General features: G+C 38.5%; 1 protein-coding gene across 7 annotated transcripts; it reads left to right on the forward strand.

Annotated features, from left to right (window-relative positions):
* Positions 1–1203: 1203 nt before the first annotated feature.
* Positions 1204–27730, forward strand: LOC146464766 (uncharacterized). Of its 7 annotated transcripts, XM_085129244.1 has the most exons (33): positions 1236–1268; positions 1417–1461; positions 5504–5597; positions 6202–6296; positions 6687–7061; positions 7622–7663; positions 8427–8819; positions 9263–9721; positions 10380–10508; positions 10933–10985; positions 11297–11468; positions 12092–12262; positions 12387–12521; positions 13017–13229; positions 13512–13655; positions 15185–15322; positions 15778–15879; positions 15998–16104; positions 16491–16670; positions 17686–17757; positions 18501–18598; positions 19441–19624; positions 20067–20132; positions 20655–20803; positions 21657–21771; positions 22303–22453; positions 23165–23291; positions 23423–23480; positions 23961–24049; positions 24162–24282; positions 24830–24871; positions 25502–25607; positions 26164–27730. In XM_085129244.1, exons 4-33 carry the CDS (start codon positions 6221–6223, stop codon positions 26244–26246), a joined length of 4350 nt encoding a protein of 1449 aa, XP_084985370.1. In that variant the 5' UTR covers positions 1236–1268; positions 1417–1461; positions 5504–5597; positions 6202–6220; the 3' UTR covers positions 26247–27730. The 7 variants fall into 7 exon arrangements, 6 of the variants coding, with proteins under 6 accessions (XP_084985367.1, XP_084985366.1, XP_084985368.1 ...); XM_085129241.1 differs by lacking the exon at positions 5504–5597 and having other exon boundaries at positions 1204–1303; XM_085129240.1 differs by having other exon boundaries at positions 1205–1461.
* The last annotated feature ends 186 nt before the right edge of the window (positions 27731–27916 follow it).

A 27916-nucleotide genomic window follows, 5' to 3' on the forward strand; every position in this document is an offset into this window, starting at 1 on the left:
TTCCATCATTTGTTTGAGATGATCCATTTGTGCTTGGATAGCAGAAACTGAGTGTTTCAAATTACATCCGTTTGTTTACCCTTTGTCTGATTTATATACTGAACAGTGGAGATGAATTGAATGCATCTCAACTGTTCAATATATAAATCAGATACGACTCATAATTTCTTGATATGCTGTGACGAAGGGCTAGCGCACGAAGCGTCGGTTTTTAATTCTCTATGCGGTGGCCAATTTACCTCATCCTCCATAAAGCCAATATTAGTTCCCGCTATACCACCTGGCCCATGAGAGACATAATGCAGACAGAAATGACAGAGAAAACAAACAAACAAACAAACAAGGAAGCAAAACTGGGGTTGATTTATCCAGTCCAGTGTTACGTGATGAGAATCCGGAGCTATAATTGGTTTCCTCTCGCTTCTGTTCGCGATTTTGTCTTTGTTTTTCCCATACCCCCCCCCCCCCCCCTTCCTTTCCCAACCGCTTCGCCTTTTTTTCACAAGTAGGAGATGGTTAAGTTCTTTCTTGCCCAACTCCTGGTGGATTATCGTCATTCCAGTGTTGTCACAACTTCGTGATAGGGAGGGTGCTTTCTATTTTGTAATTGTAAATAGGAAGTTTCCACGGCATTGTTGTTGTTACTGAAGAATGCTTATGATCCGCTTAATTCAACTCAGGCTTTAAGCAAAATGCTACGGATGATATCTTGGTTATACTGTATTTTGATAACCTTTTTTGAAGTTTTAAATGCTCAATTAATTTTAAAACACTGCAAAGGAATAACAAACAACAATTTCCTAATCTTGAACCAACGAGATCATTCAGTTCATACAGGCCAGATCTGAGTTCATCCCGAATTGCAAAATTTCTGTGGGGAGTGGGGTAAAGAGCACGACTGCGGCGACAGTAAGTACGGGAATCAGGAGCACAGGAACATAAGTTTTAATACCTTTTAGCCGTCGAGTCCAGCGACACCACCACCTTGTTGTTATTCGTTAGTGGGATAATTTGTCAATAAGGGGAATAGGGGGAATATTTGCATAGGAAAGACTTCTGTTCTTATCAAAACACCATGCAGTTTGACACCGTGACATGATGTCTTTTGCAAGACTCCGTGCTCGTACCTTGATTGGCTCAAGACATTCATTATATTAATAACTGTAAATTGTAAGGTAAATATGTTTAAAAGGTATCACCATAACAAATTTTGCTACTCGCAGTTCAGTGGTACTTGCACTTATTGGGCTCCCGCATTGAGGGATAAGGTACAAGACATTTGTGGCCAACTTGATTACGCAACGCAAGTAACAATTTCGTTTTTCAATCAAGTCTAAACTTTTCGCCATTTTACTTCCTAATGTAAGGAAGCAATGTACCATTCTCAGTAGTTACAGGTATCATTTTCAATGATAGGTGGAGGCATAAGGCATTTAGGCTATGAGCTAGCCGCTAAATAAGGTAAGTTTAATCTTGTTCTACGCCAGGAATCATACCGCTGGAAACAATTTAGCGATTTCTTTATCTACCTACTTGTATTGTAAACTTATTCAGTGAGCTGTGAAACCTTTTTACCGTTGGTCATTTTCATCCTGGCCGAAAACGTGTCAACGGTCGGCGGCCAGCCTGAATTGTCATAAGCAACTTAGCCAAACAAAGTCAGTTTTATCATGAGCGACTCTAGTTTTCTTTATTACTGATAGCCTTCGCTGCCTTTTTCAAAGAGAGTTCTAAGAAGTTTCTCCCTCGGTAATACAGTTCGGCTATGCCTAAGGGACTAGCAGAAGTGTGTGTAAACACAATGGGTTTGCCACCAGTTGTCGATTCTGACTGCATTACGGTTCATAACGTATTTTTCATTTGCCATCTGGTTGTGTATATTCATCTTTAGGTATTAAAATTACTAACGAACAATTCTCAGTTTTAATTTCAATTTATGAATTAAAATTCTGCACACAATGAGAGCGCGGGATGATGAATGTGTGTTGGACGCTACTGTTACCTTGTTGTAGCAAGTAAGACTCAAATTAATTATAGACCTCAATCGAGGTGGTTTTCCAATGAACGAAGTCGCTTATCATTGTGGCTTTACCGCATTAGTAAAACAATGTAAGTTCACAGCTGATCAGGCGAATTCTCTTTTAAAACTAGTACCACGCAACCGAAACTGTATTTCCCTGGTAAAAGCTTGATAGTCAGTACAAGGTGCCAAATTCTTGTAACAAATTCTCACCTATATACAAAATAATAGAATTTCTGCTCTTTCGTTACTTTCTCCCGCTAATAATTTGCTTCTCACCAGGAGTTTAAATTATTTATTTCATTCTGAGGCCTTAGAACATCCTTTCGAGAAAGCATTCATTAAATTTTCAGTAAAAAAAAAATACCTTATATGATTTATTTCATTCTGAGAACTTAGAACTTCCTCTCGAGAATGCCGCCCGTCAAAGTTTCAGTAAAAAAATGCCTAACACGGTCAGCAGGATTAATTTTCCAGCTTTTTATTTTTTTCAGTAAGAGCGATAATGGTCTTTTGTACCCATTGTCCTAAATGAAACCAGCTGTTTAGTTTCTTGCAGGGCCAAATGAAACTGGGTAAATAGGCTTTGAACAAACGTGACATGATTAAAATTGATTCTTTCGATAATTGAAAATTTTGTCAATAAGTAATAATAATCAAAATTTCCAGCGGCGCTATTTGCTGCAGGAACAAGAAACAAGCCTTTCAGAAAATGAAAGATTTGTAAAATTGACAGTGTGTCAGTTTGTTTTCGGACGAGAAAGCGTTTTCATATCCGCTGCAAACAGAATGTAATCAGTAGTTGTAAATGATCAATTTTTCCGAAACTGTATACCCATTTGTTTGACTAAAAGTAATGTATTTTTGTTTATTTTCAATATTAGCTCAGATCAGCATTGCCTGCATGCAGCACCAAGAAACAAAAGCTTTGCAAAACAGTCTAAAACGAGATGAATCGAGGGAACACTGATCGTTTTGGCGTTTAATTGTTTGGTCAAATTAATTTTAGTTTTCCTTCTGAACAAGGAATGATAGTCCTCGGGGACGTACAGGCCGTAGAAGAGCGCCACTATTCAGTAACCGTTCATTGGAAACCGCAAAATAGAACTATAATTGTATACTTAGTAACTCTGTACACATAATAGCCCCTCTCTGATTCCAAGAAAGAACGCGTTTTGAATTTGAAGCAGTTCTAAATCTGGCGATGACAAAGAAAATTATCGACCGAGAGATGTTATTTGTAAAGCCACCAAAAAGGAATTGACCAAAAACATTAAATCAGCAAAAAATTTATAAATAATAAAAAAGAAAGAAGAAAGTGAGTCTTTTTTTAAAAAAAGAAGTTGGATAAAATAGTCAAAATTTCTACGTATTTTGTGTTTGTGGTTTTAAACCCCGATTCGTAATTAACGTATTATGGGCTTTTAATTTTTGTCATGGATGAAGTCCTAATGTGTGGGGCCATTGACCATTATCGGACGTTTAGGTGTGTAGTAGTTTGTATATCTTTAGTAGTTGTTTGTATTTTGACTGGGCCGCAAATACAAACAACTAGTAAAAGTATACAACGATACCTCACACTGGCAAAGCATCTTATAACGGATAATTATCCAACCTGACTTTTCTTATAAAAACTGTGCTGGAGAGAAAGTGAATCGGGATTAGCGCGCACGTATTAATAAGTTAACCGTTTTTTGACAGTTTTGACTACAGAGACTACCGCTGAAACCAATTTTTTACTGCACTGTCAAAGTACTAATGTTTCGAATATACAACAATTATCCGGCGAAATCTTGCGGAATATCGCCTGATACTTAGCCGATCAGGCCGTAGGCTGAGTTGGTTAATATCAGAGGATATTCCGCAAGACTGAGCGGAATAACCGTTTTATTAGTCAACACATTGATAACAAAGCACAGTTTTATTGAAGAAAAGCTGGAGACGATCTTTATTTTGACATTTTTTTCCTCCGACACGCCAATTAAACAAATTACGTATATCGCACAATATCTGTCGACTACGTACGGCAAATGTTTAGTGCATAGTGTATTACGACCATATTTGGGCAGTGTTACAATGTTGAAAAAAGTCCAGGCATATTCACACTCTTCGTTTGTTATTCGAACTGTATTTAGCAGGTACACCACACGCTTCATTTCGTTAAGTATCTGTTCGGAAGGCTCATTTTAATCGTCTCAGCTGAATTTCGGATTGCAATGAAAATAAAAACTTGCAATTTCGTTGGTGTTTTGTCATCTGAATGCCTTAATAACATGGGAAAATTATTGCCTTTTGTTTTTCACCAGAAAATGTCGTTATCAAGAAAGCGAAATAAGGCCCGCTAGGATTTTCGGAAATCCAACACTACTGAGCAACTCGTAAATCTGTTTTCAAAAAATTTACTGTGACTTAAAGGAATCCGAACAGCAACAAAATAATTGCAAATATTTTTAATAATTTCTTTACAAATATCGGAAAAAACAATCACAAACACACACCGGCCACAAAACAAAAACACGACCCTCCCTCCCCCCCCCCCCCCAAAAAAAAAGAAAAAATAGATTGGAAGTACTTCCCTTGAACATTTTCGTTGGATGTCCCCGACTAAGTGGAGTTGGATAACAACAAACAGTTAGGTGCTTTCTACTGGTGCTGTTTATTAGGTTGCTCAAGATGGTTTCCAAGTTTTAATAGTCACTAAGAACACCTGAGTGGTGTTCTGATTATGCTGCTGGACATCGAGTGGTTCTGACTTTTGAGTCAGTTCTGTGGTACTAGCTGTTCAGTATCTTGTGAATAATTCATTGAAAAGATATAAAATTTAAGATCCTTTTTCTTCAGTTTAAAATTTGGTTATCCTTGCAATTTAACAACAATTGTCAAATTTAAAGTGTCTCATTTCATCGACTGAACGGGATTAATTGAAAAAGCACTGAACATAATTCATGAAAATAATGTTGTTTAGTTGCATTATAGATCGTATTGTCACTTTTTACTTTAAATTTTAGCTTCTAATTAAAGGAGACGAAATTAAACCTGAAATTAAACCAAGAACAATTGGATTATTTGAGAAGTGTTATTGTTCATAATTTTGTTATTTATTTTGTATGAGGTATATGTCCGATATATACTGAGAAAATAATTATAACAAAGGCAATAATTGATAATTAGGCGTCAGTCGAGACAAGAATCGGAACTTGGGACACATACAGTATATTCTATGGAAAACATTTCTAAATTAAAAAGCTTTGAATACTATACCGTCGATTATCTTATTGGTCGGCGCCTATCGTTGATCAAAATTGCCTTGTATTGATTGACAGACAGTGCTTGTGTAACCAATCAAATTGTGCGTTTGCTGATAGTCGGTTTTTGGGCGTGGGTATGCTGAATTAAAACGTACGGCTAAGATAAAAACTTCCGCTACTGTTGGGTCTTTTGATTTAAAAAGTCAATGAAACATATAAACAATATCAATTGCAGAGTAACAAGTGAAGGAAGCTTTTCCTTCTGATATCATGTAGCTCTGGGTTGTTATCACGAAACAATATATCCAGATACCTCCTTCTTGTTAAAAGTGAGTTTCCTTTTCTGTTGTTATATTAATCGTGTACCTTCTGGTCTCTTGTCAATGGATCGTACATATCACTTGTATTTATTCTAGTCGACGTGCAGTGTACGTGGAAAGCGTTGATCATACGTAGACAACGGAGTGCTGTGGATAAACTAATACATCATACTTCTACTCCGCTTGCCGTTTGCACCTGACCAAGTTGCATATGATTGCTATACCAGTAGATATAATTGAACTGAAAAGTTCCTAAGTTGCCTGGTGTGTATATTTTTATCTTTTATCTTTCCATTTTCTTCCAGGAACTTTAAGAAGACTTAAATTGGTTAGATTTATTTTTCAGTTTTTAGTTTTACAAGAACCTTGTCGAGTACTAAGTTAGCAGTGATATATACTTTAGGTACGGAAAGATTTAATGAGAAATGGAAGTCTAAATTCAAACTTTCTTCTGCATGAATTTCATCTCATTGATAACATGATAACATAAATTCATCAATTTTTGCCACTCTTCAAAATCCTGCTTCATTGGCTTGGTTTTAACTTTAGATTCAGTAGGTAAAAGTCATTGTGGTTTACTGGTTATATAAAGGATTAATTTTCTTTATTTCAGGTAATTTTAGAGCGAAATCATGTTACAGCACAGAAGTGCATTGTTATTTTTGATTATCGTTACTTCTTCAAAAACCCTTGCCAGCGTTATCCCAGGTGAGTTCATGAATTTAAAAGTTTGTTAAATGAGTCTTGTATTGGAGCTCATATCTCAGCCTTTATCATAAGATAACTTTGGTTAATTCAAGCCGGAACCGCAATCTTGTAAATAAATTAAGACCAACATGTGACGTCATTATATGATGTGGCCAATCAGAATGTAAGGTCGACAATATTCGTTGGTTTGATCGGAAAATTAATCAGCGCACGCCTTAACCATTTCTAAAGGAGATACCACCATGGCTAAAATGTTAATTGATATACTTGAATTTTGGAGACAGCCAGCTTAGGTCATCCAAACCCTCCGGAAGGTCTTGAAAAAAGGTAATAAGGATGGATTAATTTAGAGGGTTTTAGGCCATTAATGGAGTTTTTATTTTTCTACAGCAAACGAATGTACAAACTACACTACTCTGGGCGACGCAACCAGATCACGATTTTTCATTAACCAGTCAACAATTTTCAGCGACCGATCGCTCGCAGGCTGGTTCACATTCAATGGATCAGCAGGAACTCACATAGCAACTTCTTGTGTTGCATCTGGACACTGTGGAACATTGGCTGCAGGTTGGATGACGGGAAAACACCCTAGGGTCGAGGAGGGAGTGGGGATACGGTCCGCCTGTTTTTCCATGCAACAGCTGTGTTGTTGGAAATCAGTAAGCTTGCTTGTCCGAAATTGCAGTGGCTTTTATGTTTACAAACTGGATGCAGTGCCTCCTTGGATATCCAGCTTCCGTTTTTGTGGAGCTGGGATTAAAGGTAATATACTAATTTTTTGAAATTGAAAATGCCGTTACTCAGTCTCCAAAGGGATGAGGTCATTACTTTCTTCAGTTATCAACATTCCATGCTTAACTGTGTTCCAAGAACGACAAATTCTTGCACGTAGCTATCAGCCTACCACAATGGTTTTAGTTTCACACTGGAGTTTATTCACTTATCAAATCGTTCATAATAGGTTCCGTAATATTAAAACAGCGAAACTTAGGGTATTACTCAATTTCCTGTTTTAACTGAATGTACGATGGTAATGAAGACTTCCACCTCGGTTTCGATGATTACTGATTTTGTTCTTGGTTATCAATATAGTGTTTGGACTGGAAGCCCTGAACTTTTCTTAGCAATGGAATTTTAAACAAACAGAAAGCATTAGGGTTTAACAGTTTCACATAAGCCTCTCGCTGTAATAAATAGTAGTGCAGATTTTGATTCAATGAAAGCGCGTATTGTATTTGCTGTGGTTTATTCACTAAGTGATCATGGGCTCGAGTGTTCAGAATATTTGGGCACGGCTCACGTCGGATTGTCTTTGTTTGTAGGATCAACGCCATATGCGAAGACAGGAAGCAACAAAACTTCAGGTAGCGGAAGGACATTTACTTTGAATTTTATAGCCTTGCCGAAGCAGAAAGGAAATACGCCTTCCACGCCGCCGTTTTAGGGGAGTCGTAGCATGACCCCTACTTCGGAGGGTAATACGACTTCCGTAAAAACGACTGCCTGCGAGGCCAGAAGAAAATAAACACAAATTTCTTTTTAGAAAATATTTTAAACCTGTAAGAATGTGACTACATGTAGCTAAAAAGCTCTCCTGGTTTTGTCGTTTGGGCCTCAGTGTACCAGTCTTGAACTAAAACAAATTGCAATCCTGGCCACTACGAATACTAAGGCCAATTTATGCAACAGTCTAACGCTTATAGTCAGGTTGTTGTTGTGTTGCTAGACCGTCTAAACTTCCCCCATTCCACCGAAAAGACTTTAAAGAGATAGGGTGCCTTAGTCCCCATTGTTTCGGGGTGGGGGGAAATGACAGAAAACCGTATTAGTAGAACCTCTCATATATACGGACACTGTATTTAATTATAGATGGCCCAACCCTTCCGGTCAGCTGGCTGGCGAGTGTAGTCCTCACAAAAAATATCATCGCTGGCTGACATTTCAGTAATCTCGACATGATCTATGGGATCCGTTTTACCACCGCATTTAAAATTTGAAATCATGAAGAACCTACTGTTTCCTACGTTCAAAGAAAAACTCACTAAATTTAACGATTAATGTGGGGTTAAGTCTCTGTACGTATCTAAAACTAATGTTTTCAAAGCGTAATCATTGCTTTACTTTCAGGCAAGAACCCTGATGAATGCCTTAATTACAACACACTGGATGAGCGCGACAGAGCCGCAGACTATTTCAGTTACCATACAATGAAGTGTGATGCCGGTCTACCTGAGGCTTGGTACAGACTCTCTGGCAGCGCGGGGTCTGTGATGCCAACACAGTGCGTTTCAAAACTGCATTGCGGCACACTGTCTCCGGGATGGCTTAATGGCAATCATCCTACTATGGGGCAGGGGGTAGTGAAGCGCATGGTTTGTTTCACTAAGGATAGCAACTGTTGCTTTTGGTATAGCACTGTCATGATCAGGAATTGCAGTGATTTTATGGTGTATAAGTTTGGCCAGTTCCCAACGTTAGGGCATTTCTGCAGTCTGCGATACTGTGGAGCTGGAAAAGAAGGTAATTCCTGAATAAACTAACAAATAGTCGGTTCATTTTGTCACATTATCGACACTGTCTAATGGTCACACGGTAATTAAAGCACTCAAGCAAGTTATCCTGCCAGGCGTTCTATACACACCGTAACTATGTATACTGCCTGGATCAGTCTGAAAATGGTTTAAGATTCCGTCACCCACAGTGTTGGGAGTGTACACGCACAAAGTGCTACTAAACAAAGTCAGTTCATTGTATACGTGCCTAAAGCTTTTTCTATAAGTAAACAGTGTGGTATCTATTTATTTCCACCAGTGTTAATCTACTGTTTACAGCGACATAATAGAATTAAGAGATTATATTTATGTAGGTGAAAAGAGATCCCTTCTTAAAAGACTTGTTATAAACTGGATGGATTAGCTAACAAATTAGACTAAAAATTTTGTCGTTCTAATGTGCTACCTCAGGCTGTAAAGACAAAGACGGAAACATATATGGACTTCAGCAGACTTGGAAACCAAATCCTCTTGTTACATGCAGGTGTGCGTCTAATTTTAAAGTCGTCTGTTTGAAAACTCAAGATGGATGCTGGGATAAACATGGGAAAACGTATGTTAATAACCAAGAATGGCTAAGCAACGGCATCACCAAATGCACCTGTAGGAATGAAAAAATTTCCTGTACAAATCTTTCTCAACCAGCTTGCACCGATGAAAATGGGGTTGTGAGGGAGCATGGTACCAACTGGTTCCCAGGAGCTTGCTTTAACTGCACGTGCACGGATGGTATCGTCAGTTGTATCAAGTATCACGTGACCATTCAATATGGCTTATTCGAGGTTAAGGCTGTCGGGAATTGCATGCCGTGTCGTCGAGCACGTGATGATATAAGACCTGCCGGAATAGGAACTGCCAGTAACTGCCAAGGTTCGTGTTAGGAGCTGTTAAAGAAAAGTAACAAGGACAATATTTCGTGCAACTTGTCGCGCAACAAATGTTGCGTTGCAAGTTAAATTTCTTTGTTGCACGAATTACCACTATTAATATTAATAATAACAGTATTTATTATATAAACAACAGTGAAATACCAGGTGAGCTTTCGCGCGAAAACGTGATATCTTCACACGTGAAGTTAACACGTTATTAAATAGAATATTACATGCCCGCTTGGAGATACGAAATTTCTCTTCTCGTGTTAAAAAATATTTCACTCGCTCGCTGCGCTCACTCGTGAAATATTTTTCAACACTCGAAGAGAAATTTCGTATCTCCGCGCGGCCATGTAATATCCTCTATTAATAATACCACCTACAATAACACGTAACAATGCAATAATAACACCGCCGCGCGCAGCAAATTTTAATGTTGCGAAAAGTAGAAACGACGTCGAGTTGCACAAAAATGTTACCCGTATTACTTGGCGCGAGTTCAGTATTAAATTCCGTGATTAATGACAGCGTCAAACACGCCGGTGTTCAGTTTAAGCGTCCTAATTAAATTAAGCCCAGTCTAATTAATCCAATTCGTAATGTATTTGATGGGCCTTTTAAACAAGTGCACGGACCTCTCTTTTTTCCATTAATAGTATTTTTTCAGCTCGAGAAGTTGAATAAGTTATTTCAGTGCTCCAACGGCGCCTTCATAAGGAAAGATCACGTGTGTAATGGAATCACTGAGTGCGCAGATGGATCTGATGAGAAATCATGTGACAATGGTGAGTCAGTTGTTGTGCCTACATTTAGGCCGATAAGGAAAACCCTTTATTGAAATTGGGAATTGGCTGTTCTAAGTTCTTTGGGGGAGACTGTCTAGAGAATAGCTCCACTATAACAAAAGCAACGCTTTAGGTATCCAGGTCTTGGCTTTGGTAGAAGTAGTTTTTGGGTAGCGTTGCAGAGAAACCTTTGGCCCGAAGAAGTTAGCTGAAGGTGAAGGTAAAGGTCGATCGTAGGACGTATTAGTAACGTGTTAAAAAGAGAAACTGGGCTTAACCTGTAGTTAAACCAAATTGCTATTTTACAGTTCGTTTGTTGTTTTGGCCAGTTTCGTTCACGCGTAACAATTTAAAGATGAAACTAAATCACTCTAAGCCGCTGTTTTCTCTGTTAATGAATATAAATTTAACTTGTTCTTTCCAGTTATCTGTATTGACGAAGGAGGTCAAGTTTTGATTCTCAAAGAAACATGGAAGGTGAGCTTAAATTTGAGAAGTAGCGAGACAGATAAAACGCTATAAAGTTAAGCGATTCATTTAGAGTCTATTTTATGATAAGTTTGTTTTTCAAAAATATATAATATATAATATGTTTATTTTTGTTTTAAATCGACCAAATGATCCAATATCACGAGAGACTTGGGGGCTCAGAAACGAGACAATTCATGGAAAGACCTCATCATTCACCCTTTCTCTTGGTCTGGAGTGAGATACTTCAAGATCTGCGATGATGTCCCGACCGTGAGTTAATATGACTCTTCACTGATTCCAACGAATAATTTTTTTAGGTTACCAAATGTATACAGTGCAAATGCGTTGCTGGACTACTAAAATGTCGAAGAAGTCTTGAACTAAATTTTCCAGGCAAGCACACTGCATACGTACCGCTGACCGAAGAGTGTGATCAACCTGCTTGTAACACGGTGGATTTCATCAGATCCAGAAGACACACATGCTCAGGTAAAGCCTGGTTAATTATTCAATGAACTACTATGTGTCATTGGGTACTTCTTCGGCTTTTAACTTCGTATTATCAATCTGAATCCCATAGCATGGGAACTTGTATCACTTAAAGCATATATGTTTTCGTGCTAAATTCTTTGAAACACACAGCACTGGCTAAAACCCAATAAGAAAAATAAAATAAATAATAAATAAATAAATTAATTAATTAATTAATAAGTGTTCTTCAATTCCGTCAACTATTGGCTCAATTTCCTTCGGTTTCTAAAGCCCGGTTCATTAATCCGTTAGAAGTGTTCAGGGAGGGATGGGAGTTTATTTCCCAAACAGCGACTGGTAACTCTAGATGCGTACGATTATTCACCTCCAACCCGTTTCGTTTGTCTCCATTTTTCAGCCCTTCCTAAAGAAGCATTGTACTAAATAGCTACAAGCAGGATCACATTAAAGCCATTAAATTATGCCTTAGGTAATAGAAGTCGTCTGAACGCAGATAAGAGGAAAACAGAACTTTATCTTTCTCATTTTCCTTAGGAGAGCTAGAGATCCATATTTTGTTAACCTTTTATTTTCATTCAGTGGCCAAGATTTGACCTACAGTTATTACATTATTTTGTCAGCGATTGAAACTATCGAGAGTGGCCGTATTCTTCTAGAAGGAGAAACCTGGGAATACCAAGGCTGCAACTTCCAGTTTTCAGGCCAAAAGCGATCTAGAGGATGTCCAAAAATGATTGAACCATGGTGTCAAATGTATAATGGAGCAGTATGCTGTGCCATGAAATGTCAAGGTAAAATCATCTATAAATCACACTGTTTAGCAGGTGAATTTCTACTGTAGCTGATAAGTAAACTATTAACCAAGTCAGATTGTTCTGAACTTTAATTTGCCCGTTATTTTACACATCTGTTTAGCACTTCCAGAGCTTGCGATTAAGATGCGATGGAATGTGACTGTGTGCCCCGGAGGCCTTCAACTTATAGCACGTGATGACACATGCAGCACACCCACGCCAAACTGTCTTCAGGGGAACAGTCTCTGTACAACAAGTATGTTCAATTTTGTGTATAGTAATGTGCTATCCCTTAATCAATAGTCCCTTGCTTGTCGGTCATTAACTTACAGTAATTGTACTTTGTTAACGCTGACCACTCGATTAAGGTCCAAATGGATATTGTAGGTAAACGTATGAATGTAGTAGTTACTACTCGCGATAAGCCTATAAAATTTGGTAAGCATTCTCAAATAATGTGAATTGAAAAACCTTGAAATTGCCCTCAAATGTACGGCTTCCATGAGAAGTCTCCCTCGAGAAAGGAAAATTACAGGTCGTGATAAGCTTCACCAAATTTGGCAATCATTCGTGAATAATATTCAATTGGAAAAGCCTTGAAATTACCCCTAGAGTTGTGCCGTACACGTGAATTCTCCCTTTCAGGCCCTACCTCTCTTCTGTATAGTGATTATTCTGGGAGTCCACAGGCCGGATTAATTTTCGTGCCTTGTAGTGTGATCAATGCTACTTTGTTTTTAATATTTTTCAGACATCACGTGTCGAGATGAGAAGTCAAATTCATATTTTGAAGGAGCAAGTTGGTCTGTTGGTGATTGTATCACTTGCAAATGCACTATGGGATTAATTTCCTGCTCCAAAAAAGTCGCTTTTATCACATCAGTTGGCGAGTATATCGAACACTGCAGCCAACCGAATTGTAGCGTGGTGGCTTTCTTGAGTGCACACAAAGAAACTTGTGAAGGCAAGTAGTAGACAAATACACTGAAGTTTGCTTCAAACAGAAACATATTCAGAAAAAAAATTGCCAGCGCAAAACTATTTTTAGATATTAACATCGCGAGTGGAATAATTGTTTTATTAAAAGCAACCACAAAACATTGCTGATTTCATTTTGCAAGAAAGACCAGAAGACGATTAATGGCCAGAATTTCGCGGACATGACATCCGGTGGCCGCTAAGCCAATCATAACTCTAGAATAGAATCATCCAATGATCTATTTTATTAATAATAACATTTATGTAGCTTGCAGCTGGAAGAACCAAACCCTGCTTGATGGCTACCACTGGAAGGAAAATGGCGTTGATTTCTTCTGTTCCTCGGACAAAAGAGTGAGGCCTGGGTGCTACTTGTATGCTAACAAGATCAACTGTACTGGCGCTTTCGCAGGTTTGTTTGTTTAATTCCCTGCAACCACTTTCAAAAATTGCTAAAATTACTTATTAAATCAGTCGATTTGAGATTTAAGTAATTTGAGTAATTGAAGTAATTTTTAAATTATAACTTTTTTTAGTTGTTGATGCTTTTCATTTCACGCACATGTTTAAACGAGTTTTTATCACTCCTAGATGTAGCGTGGGTAAACAAAGTATTGTTGTTGTTGTTGTTGTTGTCACCCGCAATTCGCATACCGTATTTATTCGATTAACCGCCCTGGGCGTTTATTTAATTTGGGGTCGATGAGGGTGGGCGCTTATTCGAGGTGGGCGCTTATTATATTCCTAATATTTTCAGCAAGCGAGGTCATTTTTAGAGAATAACAAAACAAGGGAGAACAAGTTTATTTCGCTTCAACAAGACAAACAAGGTGTAAAATCTAACATAAACAATATAAAAGTCCATTGACTATCGAATCTAAAACCAATTTTGGAACACAAGTGACGCTCCTCTTACTTCACGCTGGGCTAGAACAGAAATGTTTTTCTTTTTTGTTGGGAGGGGTTGGGGAAGGGCCCTTATTAACTTTTTGGACTTTCAGGGTGGGCGCTAATTCGAAGGTGGGCGGTTAGTCGAATAAATACGGTATCTTGTTTGCTCTGGCCTCTTATTTAAGATGTCTTACCGTCTGTTGGCAATGTTGATCTGATTGAAGAAATTGTTTGAAGAAAGAAAGAAAGAAAGAAAGAAAGAAAGAAAGAAAGAAAGAAAGAAAGAAAGAAAGAAAGAAAGAAAGAAAGAAAGAAAGAAAGAAAAAAAGATAGAAAGAAAGAAAGAAAGAAAGAAAGAGAGAGAGAGAGAGAGAGGGAGAGAGAGAGAGAGAGAGAGAGAGAGAGAGAGAGAGAGAGAGAGAGAGAGAGAGAGAGAGAGAGAGAGAGAGAGAGAGAGAGAGAGAACTTTAGAGAGAGAGAGAGAGAGAGAGAGAGAGAGAGAGAGAGAGAGAGAGAGAGAGAGAGAGAGAGAGAGAGAGAGAGAGAGAGAGAGAGAGAGAGAGAGAGAGAGAGAGAGAGAGAGAGAGAGAGAGAGAGAGAGAGAGAGAGAGAGAGAGAGAGAGAGAGAGAGAGAGAGAGAAAAAAGAATTTTCTTCTGCCCCTAGGCACGATTCGCATGAGATCGATAGTGTGATCGGTAATGCTTCTAATCATCTTTCTAAGCAATATACCCTTATTTGATCAATAAATTAATTTCACATTACCCGTTGCAAGTTTGACTAACAAAAGATGGACAGAATCACCAAACATACCATGGCATAACGAATGTTTGGTGTTATCCACAACAGTGTTGATAAGGTAATTTGGCCACCGTAAAGAGATTCGGCTACTGACGTTTTGACCATGTATAAGTACGTAGTCGTTCGTCATGTAGATTCTCTCGAAGGGCGAAAAGAGCCAAAAGAGCGTCTGCGGGGGAGACTAGTTTATTTCAGAGAAGTAGGGAAAAGGAAGGTGTACTGCATTTTTTAACTTGTTTTTTGGTTTTAGGAATCCAAAACTTAGCTCTCATTTCTGACGAAAAGTTGTTTCTCTGTGAGAGCGGAGATGAAATAAGATCACTGAATGACAGATGTAATAAAGTAAATAACTGCGATGATGCCTCGGACGAGAAGGACTGTGTTCAATGTAAGTGAAGTCATGATGTCATGATCACAGCTTAAAGTTATCAGAGGCATGCACCAAACGGGGCTTGCCAAAAACGGCTGAGAATTTTCAAGACATTTTTCAGTTGGAAAATAAAGCCTATGGTAATCCTTAGCGTTTGGTGGTTAAGATGCCTCACGTTTCATTATGAAATTTAACTGAAACACTGCGAAAGAGGAAGGGAAACTTGAGCTTACGGCGGCTTTCACACGAAGACTCCGTCTGAGCAAGCATGCTTCATTGCATTATTCAACTCTGTCCACCATGACACGTTGAACGGGCTTATATCGTACTATTTCATGGGCTGGATCAGATTCCTTAGCAAGGGGCACTTTGAATGGAAGAGAAAGTATAAGAGCCCTTATAAAGAAACTTGAAAGCAATAAGGGTACAGTTGCGACCAGTTGTCTTATAATTACTTGCCTTCTACTTTTCAGACTTCTGTCCATCTCACATTAAATTTAACCTAAGATGGAACAGAACTGTCTTAGATGAGGTTGTCCGTAGAAAGTGTCCTGAAGTGGATCCAAATCTTGGAGGTAAGATTTGCGTCCTTTTATTGTATTGCTTTTTTTCTTATTACGACAGTGATTTTATTTAACTTAAAAGAAAAAGAAGTCATTTTCTATTACTACTACTGGTATTTCATTTCTTCAGGGGAATTCAGCAGCCGCTGTACATCATCATCTATTTTAACCTACTGGGAATACAAAGAAAGTTGTGACTGCGAAAAAGAAGTTCTTCTTCAGCAATTCAGATCTAAAGTATGTGCTTCAGTTTTTTGTAATCATTTCTGAACACACTCTGTTTTTGACTTAACAGTTTGCACAGTCAATCAAAATACTTCTGAGAATATATATATTGGATATTCTTCATCCGGGAGATGTTGAATTACTCCTGAATCCGGGATTTTTTCTTCCCCCAAATCTAAATGTGACTTTAATCACTCCACTCTTTGCTCGATGAAAAAGATTAGCTTGAAACCGAAGTGGGCCTGTTAAAATATATGAATTCTCGTGACCGGCTGCCTTTTTAATGTTGGATCCGGAAGAAAAAAAGACAAAATCAAATGCAATTCGGATTTTTTTTAAGAAGTCTGTTATGCTTCGTGATCTCACTCAGTCTGCAACGATTGTTCTTTTTCTCTCAGCTGTCTTCAGTCAATTTATCGAACCTGGCGGAAGTTACAAGAGAACTGACTGGCGCGGCTAACAACTTCACAAACAAGGGACGATTCTTTGGTTTTCTCGAGGAACTGTTTAGAATTGGGGTGCGTTTGCTCAGCCCAATCAGCCAGCAAAATGATATGGAAGCTCTAAATTTCTCTCGGGTGAGTGAAATGAATTATCGCTTAAATGCTATCTTAAAGCGTTGTTGATTGATAAAGAGATTCTCTACGCGACCTCATTGTATGTGCTCGTAAAACTGAAGACGTTTAAACAACACCACAATTAAGTAACAGACCTGGTGAGACTGTTCACCAGGGCCCAGTTGTTCGAAGGCCGATTAAGCTCATCCTGCATTAACGTGAACTTTAATTAGAGTTAAATACCTAATCAATAAAGATGCTTCCAAAATATTTTTGTCCTTCAGTGTTGACTTAGACTTCTCTTTACCTTAAGCTTGACATCATCCTTTTAACCCATTTTTAACGAGCGTGATGAAGACTTGTCTAACTTCTAATCGTGTATTAGCGTTAATTGGCTTTCGAACAACTCGGTCCAGGAATTTGATAAAACCGCTAACAGGACCGACAAAAATCTACCAGCGCTTTTCAATTTTGCACCTGGGAGGGTGATTTATAAAGCATGGAGTACAACAAATGAGTATGTTCATTCCTTTTTGTTATTACGCGGTGACGTACCATATAAACTGTGTTGCTATGGCGAAAAGGGCGTGAGTTTCAATATTTAAACTTTCATACTCCTTGTTAATCTCGTACCCAGATCTCCCACTGTCAGATTATTACATCCCCGAACCGACTGAGATCTGGGTACGAGATTAACTCCGAATATCACATTTTAGAACTCCTTGACAGGTCTCAAGACCGTCTTTAGAAATTTTGCACCGGTGACGTGCCAGATGTGTTTCTTCCTGTACTAGACTACGAGTAGTTCCTTATTATTCTTAGGGATTGTCAAGCGACTTCCTAATTTACGTTTCTCGTGATCTGAAGCTCAGATTGTTATCACATAATTAGGCTATATGTTCTTGTAATTTACAGAATACATGTATATCACCAGATTTGAGAAAAATATTGCTCAGATAATTTTTTTGTCATAACACACAAAAAAGACTTGAAAGCAGTCTTTGTAGACTATACCTGATAACTTTTTTCTTTCCAGGTAATGTTCTCTACAGCCGGTGATGCATACAACTTCAAGCCACCTTCAGATTCCTTCTGTCCACAGACAGTGGTATGCAAAAAATAAAGCGAACAAACAAACAAACAAAGTTAAAACAAATATAACACGAAAAGTATAGCACAAACATCTGAACAACACTGACACGAAGTCATTTACTGTTTGACATTCGTATGTACTCAGTCCAAATTATGGCGTGTCCAATCAAGCGCCAGAATGATCTGGTTGTTATTTCAATTTGTCCTCATGTACCACCGCTCAAAGCTCTTAATCATGTAGTATACTTTTGCCGATCGCACCTTAGCTTGATATTTCCCTGGTTTGGTATTTGTATTGCCTATGTCACATTCAAATTATCCTTTATCCCACTTTCAAAAACCGTCTTCATACATCCCGCCAAATCTACGTGTTACTCTTTGCGTACGGTTCTATATCAGTGGCAGGATGTGCATTTTCCGTGAGATATTAAATTATCTCCCATGTCTTCAAGTGCCTCACCTTGTTCTTTTGTGGACCACGTTTGTACTACTTTAGTTGCAACTCATAATTTATTAGATTTATGCCACATTTGCAAACTGATTAATAGCGAGCCAGGGCCGGTTTACACAGGAAAAACGTATAATGTCTCTGTCACTGGATGCCTAAAAGATGTGCCTGACAAAGCGGCCTATATGGCCAACCAGGAATCTGCGAACCCATGAAAACTGCCTCACACCATGCATGAGATAACCATTTCGGGCGTAGGCTTGTGCTAAAGCGCTCCATATTCATATGTACATTGTACATTGCTTCCTTAGAGCAACAAGCAGCCTCGTTTATTACAAGTGAATGTGATAAAGTTTTCCTGTCAAGCTCCAAACTTCACCAATACGTTTGTGTTTTGTCGTGTCCCTCAGTGAGTATATTGATAAAATCAATGCCTATTTTAGCCGAAATTAAAAAAACATAAAAGATGCCGAGAAAAGACGAAGCTATGTTTTAAGCCTGGGCCGGGTTGTTCGAAAGCCGATTAACGCTAATCCACGATTAAAAGTTAACCGAGGTTTTCAACTCGCTCATTAAAGATTATTTTAAAGCCTCATTTTAATCTAATGGTAAAGAAAAGTCTAAGGTAAAATTGAGGGACAAAAATCTTTTGGACGAATCCTTACGGATTATAGTAAATATACTCGAATCAAAGTTCACGTTAACCCAGGATTAGCTTAATCGGGCTTTGAACAACTCGGCCCTGGTGAATAAAACGATAAAGGTATTTTCACAGTCAGTAACCCAGGCAAACTTGGTAAAAGAAAAACCGAGTTCTCCCGACAGAAGTCGACCCTATGACGTTCCGGTTACTAGTTTGGATACTCTACAACTGAGCTTTTGCAGACTCGTGGCAGCTGGGCCATACGGAAGGCCAAAAAACAAAACAACAACAACAACAACAACAACCCTGCATCATAAAAGAGGTAGTTAAGGTAGTTAGCATAGGTAAACGTCTAAAAAAATGAGAATAAAGTGTGCCCCGTTGATCATCAGAACATGAAACTATGTCAATGCACTGATTTATGCACGGATAAAAAGGAAAAGGAAATAAAAACAGGAGGAGGATTGTGTGTGTGTTAACAGGGGTAGGGTAGGGGACGGCATTGGAAGGATAAAGATGGAGAAAAAAGTGGATAATTGAAAAAGAACGCAAATGTCTATCACTTGGGAGTAACCGTTACGGTTTCTTTTGTCTTTTGTTTTCTATAGTCCCTTAGTTCGCGACACAATTCTGTTTCCACTGGCAAAACGGCCACATTTACCCCAAGCATCTGGTATAGTTCTGTTCTGGATGCGTCCAGCTCTGAAGTTGAAAATTGACTACAGTCAGCTGTCGTCTGAAAGTGAAGCTCGTGAGCGTTCTTCTATTCTTCTAAGAAACAACACTAGAGTGGTAAGTTAAAATTTTTCAAACAGGTTTCAAGAAAATCCAAGCTGTTATTTCGAATTCTTGCGTGCGATAAGAAAGTTCAATAAAATCTCCTAAAATAGGCTATGGTAATTGTGAAAGTTTACTTACGTGTCCTAAAGACCTAGATGGTGGACTTCAAGATAGATCAGGGTGACTTTTGAAGATATTGAACGTAAACCAGGAAACATTAATTCTTCAATATGGAATATCAAGAACATATCATGAGGGGTGTTGAAATGTTTCAAAAAAAAACATCGCAAAACGTTTTCGCGATATGTCGGCAAGTAGTCCGCGAAAAGAGCTTCCTTGATGTATTTAGAGGTTATTTCAAGAGGTGCTCAATACTCCTTAACTTAATCTCCAAGTCAGCATATAGAGTAGCGGGACGATATTTTGCAGTTAACATTTTTCCGATTCTTCCTAGGAAAATAGTAGCGAGGTTTTCAGTCACCATCCTCAACAAACAAACTGCTCGTGGTTAGAATATGACGTAAGTGGTACCCAGTAGTAAGATCCGAAGCTCTAACATTCCCGCGATTGCTACAAAAATAGTAGGTCTGCATGCGGCAATAAAGCGCTGGATGTTTACGAATCTGCTGCCATGTGCATGGACTACTATCTTAATCGTGGGAAAATATTTTAACTAGCCCCTTTATCCTCTGGAATAGGTTAATAAGTTTACTGATTTCAGTTTCAAGAGCACCTTAAATGAGATTAAAAATTCCACAGAAAATACGTTTTCCTCGTAAAATATCGAAAAACAAATATAGTACCATCACGGGAAAGTACAGCTTAAAACCTTGTATTTTAATGACTAGTCACATTTGAGAAATATATCCACTAACACAAAAGTTAAGTTAGCCTCGCAGTTTGAGAGGGGTCAACTAATCACAAATTCCTTGCTTTAGTCTCTTGTAAGAAAATGTAGGCCCTTTTAGAGATCAATCTTTTTCCCTTCCTGACTGACACTGAGGTATTGAGGTTTCAGTCGTTATTCTTTCTGTTATTTCAGGTAAATGGAACTTTAAAGGTCGGCGCTACGGAAGTAAAAGACGACGAAGAAGAACAAAAATCGTTAACTCAAAGCTACTTAGAGTTGGCTCTCAGTAGCATTTCCATTGGCGCTGTTATAATTTCCTTGATCATTCTCTCGTGCTTGAGGTATTTGATAACTTAACGAGGCTTACTAAAAGGACTGAAAGTTTAGAATGAATGATTGCATCGCCAGACAGGCGACCTAAAGTAGATGTAAAAAGGATTGACTGTGAATTTGCTGAAGGAAGTATTAACGCTAAATTAAAGTTGAGTGGTTGAACAAATGACTCGTGGGCTAATTAAATTTCCGATATAATGAATTACAGTCTAGCTCCAACAGACTGACTGATTGGCAGATTAACGGACTCACAGACAGATTGACTTGGATGACAGTCTGAGCAATTGACAACAGACATACAGAATAGTTGACTAACTGGCTGGCTGGTCGACTAACTGGCAGAAAGACAAGTAAATTAACTGACAGGCAGATAGCCAGACAGACAGATCGACTGACTAACTAAACAAATTGACAGACAGACCGACTGTTTCAGTAAAAGAAGCATGTTAACTGATGAATGAATCAACTAATCATAAAACTGATTGACGGAATAATTAACCTAACTGTAGGCCACTTTGGAAAACATTGACTTGAGAGGGTAGTTGCTATTTAGTCATAAGCCCGCAATGGTTTTATTTGTAACAGGATTGCTTGGGTAGGAAAAAGGACATGGCATAAATTGACGGATGCCCGGGTAGACGGACGGACGGAGAGAGTGACAGAAAAATTGAATGTGAATTGGTTGACTGAGTAATAAAGGGATTGATGGATCATGGCCCAGTTGCTCGAAGCATGGTTAGCGCTAACCCGAGTTAAATGCCATGACAACCTATACCTCTTAACCAATGGTTAGCGCTAACCATGCTTCGAGCAACTCAGCCCATGTCTCAATTGATTAACTTGGACTCATTACTCTTACAGAATAAGGAACTCTGAGAGGATATTTGTGCATAAGAATCTTTTGGTTTCACTCTGCTTGGTGTACATTGTGATGATCTTCGATACGTTTGTCTTCACAAACAGGAAACAAACGCCAGTGAGTATAAAACTGCTTGTCCTTTTTTGTTTATTACTAAAGGGAGCCAGTAGTGGTTCTGCCAACTTTTCTATGAAATATAAGTCAATTTATAGATTGAGGTTGTTAACAAACTTTCGAAACACGTTTTGTTTTGATATTGGCGTTTCTTATCCTCTATCCTGAATTACCACGTACTTCTGCCAATCAGAGCAAAACATGGTGTTTTGAGCCAGTTGTCTTTGCGCGCTTGGCATGTTTAGTCTATAGCTCTAATTGGCAAGTGGTTGTTCTACATGATGATTATTTTACGTTATTTTGTTGAAAATTTTTGTAATTTAGTGTAATGTTCGGAGTGTTGCTTAATTCAGTTTACCCGCACTTCTGGGCATTCTTCTTCCTTTCGCGGAACAACAACGCAAATTGTAAGGACGTAGAACTTACTGCTGTCGAATCAAAGGTTACGTCATAAATTCGTGCCCATGATCGACCGAACGCGAAAGAAAAGACCTATATACCTCAAACCTGATAAATGAACACTCTTTTTCACAGAAGCTGTGCTCAGCCATAGCGGTCATCCAACACACGACACATGTTGCCATTTTCACGTGGATGTTGGTGGAAGGAATTCACCTTTACGTCAAACTTGTCAAAGTGTTTTCAGTCAACAAACTTTACATCACATACATCACCATTGGATGGGGTAAGATCATGTGCATAGCTTGCAGAATTGATCTTTTCGATGCTTACCAGTCAAAGCAGAAATCACAGAACTATAGTTATACTATTTAACACACCAAAGCAAGAGGCCATATGATCTTTTACATGCTGTGATGGTATTTTCATGTTCATGTTTTGACCGTGCAACAGTGTTTACATGATCCATTTCATGGTGCAAAGCCATCTGGATTTGCAAGTTATTCTAATCGTGAAATCTTTACCAGCTATATTTGAGTGGGTACAAAAGCAATGATAAGGGAAGGAAAACGCAAAGAAACTGCACCATGTGTCGCGAGAGTCGTAAAGAGCAACAAACAAGGAGCGAACGCTTGCCGTTTTATTCGCGGCTTCGTGGTTTGCTAATCTTGCGCACAACTGATTCACTGGTTGGTGAAAACCTAGACTGAGTTGCAAACATTTCCGTTGGTTTCTCTTCATTTTCGCTTTTTCACTGCGCTAAACCATTGGGAGGAAAGCGAAAAATGCGGAGAGGGGAGGGGAAAGAGAGAGTACAGCAAAACCCCAAGGAAAAGCTTGCTGCGTAGACGAGGGAAAATCTTAATTCTGATCGCACTGTTAGGGACTTCTCAATTACTCAGTCCCAGGTGTATTTACATTTTAAACATTATTTTGATATTTTTTCTGCAAATTTTTCGGGTCAGTGAATTTTAACTCACTTGAATTAATTTCACAGGCCTCCCAGTTGTTATCGTGGGTTTGATAGCAGCAATCAGGCCACAAACGTATGATATGAGTAAGACATACTACAAAGACGTCAAGTGCGGATCACTGAAATTTACCGCCGAAATTATACGTGAAAGGTATGTTGCTTGGTATTCCTGTGTCAGTTTCTCTTTGAAAGCCCCTTATATATTCTAAGGCTCCAGTCTTGCTAGACAACACTTATTAAACCATTTCCCTCATAAACTGTAATGGTTTCATTCTTTGTAAGGTGTTGGCTTCACGATGGTGAATGGCTGTTCAAAGGACCCATCCTTGCAATCCTTTTGGTAGGCTATATTTGTTCTTACTTAATCTTGTTAGTTTCAGTCATATTAATGAGTACTTAGAGATTTGGCAAGGTTGATAGTAACTGCTGTGCAAGGCGTCGAGTAACAACAATTACAGAATTTTGTGATTAGAGCATTCGGTAATACGATTCGTTAATTAATTTTCTGATTACACTAGTTACTATCGTAACTTGTTTCATAACTTACAGATGTACTTAGTTCTGAATGTTTGCCGTCTTTACGAATGTTTTCGGTATGAGGACGAACTTTCTAAAGAAAGTAAAATGAAATTATAAAGTTATGAGTGCTGTGAAACTTCTCGTGAAGATGTAGTCCATATATTCGCGGCAATGGAAATATACTAGTCGGTGTACACCTAATGCAGATACTTTCTAAAGAAAATGTTCGTTTTGGCGTTTGTGGGCAATAAGAACTTAACTTTATTACAGGCTTTGAGCTCATCTAAACTTGTCTCTTTAGGTGAATGTTGCAATCTTCATGATTCTTTTAAGAGTGATATTTACCAAGATATCGATAAAATACCGGAACGACAAGGTACAAATGACAAGGTAAGTGTCCTTCAGTCAACACTCACGTGCACGTGTATGAAGATCGCAGTTAAAAAGTGCTCTTCTTCGTCTTATCTTTGTTGTATTAAGCACCGGAATTTTTGTTTTACAGGAGAGGATTGAAGAGCATCGCTGCCCTTCTTCCCTTGCTGGGAGTTACGTGGTTATTGGGGTTTTTCGTTGATTTGAGTGAGGTCCTGCTGTATCTGTTCATCATCCTCAACTCAACACAGGTAAGCAGAACAGATAAAAAAACAACGAAAACCGTGGATCAGTCAATATTCTTGCAACAAGTTAAGAAAGTTAAGTTTTTCTACATTTACTACTCCGGAAACTAGTTTGACTTTTTCGTTGTTGCAAGAATTAGGTTATTATATGTAATTATGTGGCACTTATCGTACCATTCAGCACTCTATACACATTATGCCGTATATTCGTATTGTCCTCTACACTGACGCTATAATAATGCGCACATATAGAGTGGTTACTATCATTTAATATTTCCTCCCCACGCCTTTACGTTATGACCTTGGGGAAACTTGTTTCGTGTTGAATAAGTTAACTATTCTTTTACAATTAAATAATAAAAGTGATAAGAATAGCTGGTGCTCAGGTTGCGCGAAGCAGCTCGCATTCGCGAGATAATAGTCTTTGGCTAGTCTTAGTTTCCAGAATTTCTATGGCGTTCCTACATGTAAAGCCTTCATCTTATGAGACAAAATAGATGGTAAAGCTATTTATCTAAAAATTACTATGTCTTGCTCTCTTGTCGCCTTACAGGGTCTTCTGTTCTGCATCTTTCACAGTGTGTTGGATGACCAGGTATTTTAGTTGTAGGCGGTATGTCATGTTATGATACTGCGTTGTTATGTTGTGTTAAGTTGTTATATACTTCGTAATGTTACGTTTTGTCATGTCCTCTACAATCTATTTTGATAATATATGGGTATAGAGCGCTACTAGACGCCTGTGGCATCAAACGTTATAATTGTGGATCAAGACTGAGACTGGTGAAGGGATACCCTCTTTATCCTCTCTTGTGTGGATTTATTTTTCACTTTCTCTCCTTCGGTTTTTTTTTTTTTTGCAGATGAATTACTATACTTTTCAGTAGACAGCCTTTTACAGCTAAAAATTAAACAGTTGGCAGAAGGATTCCATATAGATTTGCAAAAAGCGTGGAATGAATTAAATTTGGTTTTAAACACCGGATTTCCAGGTCCTCTGTGATATAAGTACAACTCCAGTTAAGTAACAGGTTTATTATTACTTCGCAAATATTTTTAAAAACAACTTTTGAGTAAATGGATTGAATCACCTCGAGAGACAGCGAGCATGTCGAGTAGTTTTCACTCTCCGCGCTCTCTTTTTTATGCATGTATTCTGTAATATCATAAGAACAAAAAGGATGCTATAAACAGTCTATCTGTTGTCTGTTTTGTCTTACCTCAGATAAAAGAAAGTCTCGCCAGGTCGTTAAGAAGATCAAGGATGTCCCGCTTCCTGCGAGATAACACAGCCTCGACCGCATCAATAACCACACAGTTATCTCCCACAGGTAAATTCTATCTTTTAAAATACAATTCGAATTTTTTTTTAATGTATAAATGTTTTCTCCGTATGGTTATCAGTTTATTTTAACCTCACTTTTGTCTGAAGTTCTTAAGGGGTGGCCCACACTGATCCAAAATTCGTGTTCGAAAAGCAATGATGCGCGCCATTCGTTCAAGTTGTAATCAAATTTCCTGGTTTGCTCCGAACAATTTTTAGTCATTAGCTTCTTGTTCAAGCAAAAGCAAATAAAAGCGTAAGCAAAAAAACGCCACAACAGGGGCAATATAGAAAGCTTTCCCAATTTCCTTTCCCTCTAGCTTGGCCATTGGGCACTTTCCAAATGTTTTTCTCAGCCTAACTTGTCTCAACTACTTCATTTCCATCACTACTAGGAGCCTGGGAGAAGCTTGTTGAAAGCCTCTGCTAGCATGGTGAAATTGCATTGACAACTGTTTTGTGTTTAAGAACCCCATTATTACCGGTGTGTGACCGACCCTTGCGTATAATAAAATCTTACTTATTCAATTGCGGACAAAACCACTCTCTTTCCTTCACTGTAGGATCCTTAAGCAGAAAAGAGCAAGTCAAAATTCGGGAGAGCATTGAAGAACCCAAGACCAGCCCATGTGAAACTAAGCTGTAAAATACTTCAAGATCTACATATATACAGTAAATAATAAGCCTGTTTTGTTGTGACATTCAGAGGAGCAATAAGTGTTTTTCACTGTCAGTACGACTTTGATCACAAATCAATCAGATCATGCCCTTTGACGGCTTTTAACAAGAAACCGGAACACTTAGCCTCCACAACCTCGAAAGCGCGTGGTCTGGAATACAGTCAAGCGGTTTGAAAAAAACTGTTACTACAAACCTGAACACAAGTGTTTTATTCTTGCACTCAGAGGACTTCACCTCGTTGATGTCCTATCGTGCTCTCGTATTACTTTGACGTCTTGTTCCAGGCGTTCAGATGATGCATGGCGTGCGAGGAAGGGAAAGCGCGTGGAAAAAATATCATGTTTGTGGGCACTCGACCATTTTTCAATTTAATTTAACGCCTGAAACAGGCCACACTTTTATAAAAAAAACTTGTTTCAGAAGTTTAGAATAGTGATGAGAGGACTGAACAAAGAACTCATGTGCGAGAAAAAAGGGCAGCCTGTTTCTTCGATTTTTTTCTTAGTCATAATAATTCTCCGCGTCGTTTGTAATATCTGAATGCGTGTAACGGCTTGTTGCTTCCCTCCGAATGACATATTGTAAATAATCCGTTAGAATATAGCCAGTATAGTGTGAACGACAGTTCTTTGTGACTGAATTGCTTAGCTTTCCTGAATAGACCTGGCACAGCTATGGACAAGTCAGGCTTTCAAAACGAGTGAGTAAAGCTACTACGACATGGCTGACCATTCCTGGACGCAAAAGGTTTCTCCAGGCCTTTTGCTAAAACAGCCTACTCTTTCAAAACTGGCTCGCCACTTAAACAAAAGGTCATCCAGTTTTGGAAATGCTCAACTCGTATTTTACAAGAATTTAGAGTTTAATGTCAGTAAGAAATGGCGTTTGGCACCCCGTAAAAGGAGAACTTCGGCAACCGTAGGTCAACGCAAATGTTTTCCTTTTGCTGCCACCAGATTTCCAAGACCCAGGCTTTAAAGTTATCTTTGATTTTTGCAGTCAGTCTAAAATCAGATAATCTGCTCTCTAGTCTTTGTGAACAACTCTAAAGCAGACCTTCAGGTTAGTGGGGGCCCACCCTCGACTTGTTTCTCCGGCATGAAACAAAATATCTTGGCGCTTCGCTATCGGCCCTATGGCAATTGACCAATCAAGGGAACGCAAATAAGCCAATCGGAGCTCAAAGCGTAAAATTTTATCTGCTGTTGCCGGACTGAGACACGATAAAACACTTGTATAAAGTCCTGAACACTGAGCCAACGGATTGGGCTGCTTTCTGTCTGATTTTTTTTTCTCCGAGTCATAACGGCCAACAGGAGCAAAACTTGCTGCAACAAAACTAAGAAATAATTTGTTTTTCATAGTAAAGTATGTCAATTAATAAGTTGCTAATAAATTGATGTATTCTTAGCCGTGATAACAGACGCAATAATATATTATACACACATATGTTGATGTGCACCACTTTTTTTGTCTCTCAGCAATTCATGTAAATAGCTCTAGGAAGTTATGGTCAGACATGTTTCTGACTAGTTTCCGTCACATTAAATCGTGCATCAATATCTCTTTTTGATTTCAGTGTCTCTTCGATTTCATGATTATTTTTCCTTCTTTTTTTTTTTTCGGCCTGGGGAT

The sequence above is a fragment of the Pavona decussata genome, unplaced genomic scaffold (genome assembly GCF_977016875.1).
Source record: "Pavona decussata unplaced genomic scaffold, jaPavDecu1.1 SCAFFOLD_161, whole genome shotgun sequence".
Classification (NCBI taxonomy): Eukaryota; Metazoa; Cnidaria; class Anthozoa; order Scleractinia; family Agariciidae; genus Pavona; species Pavona decussata.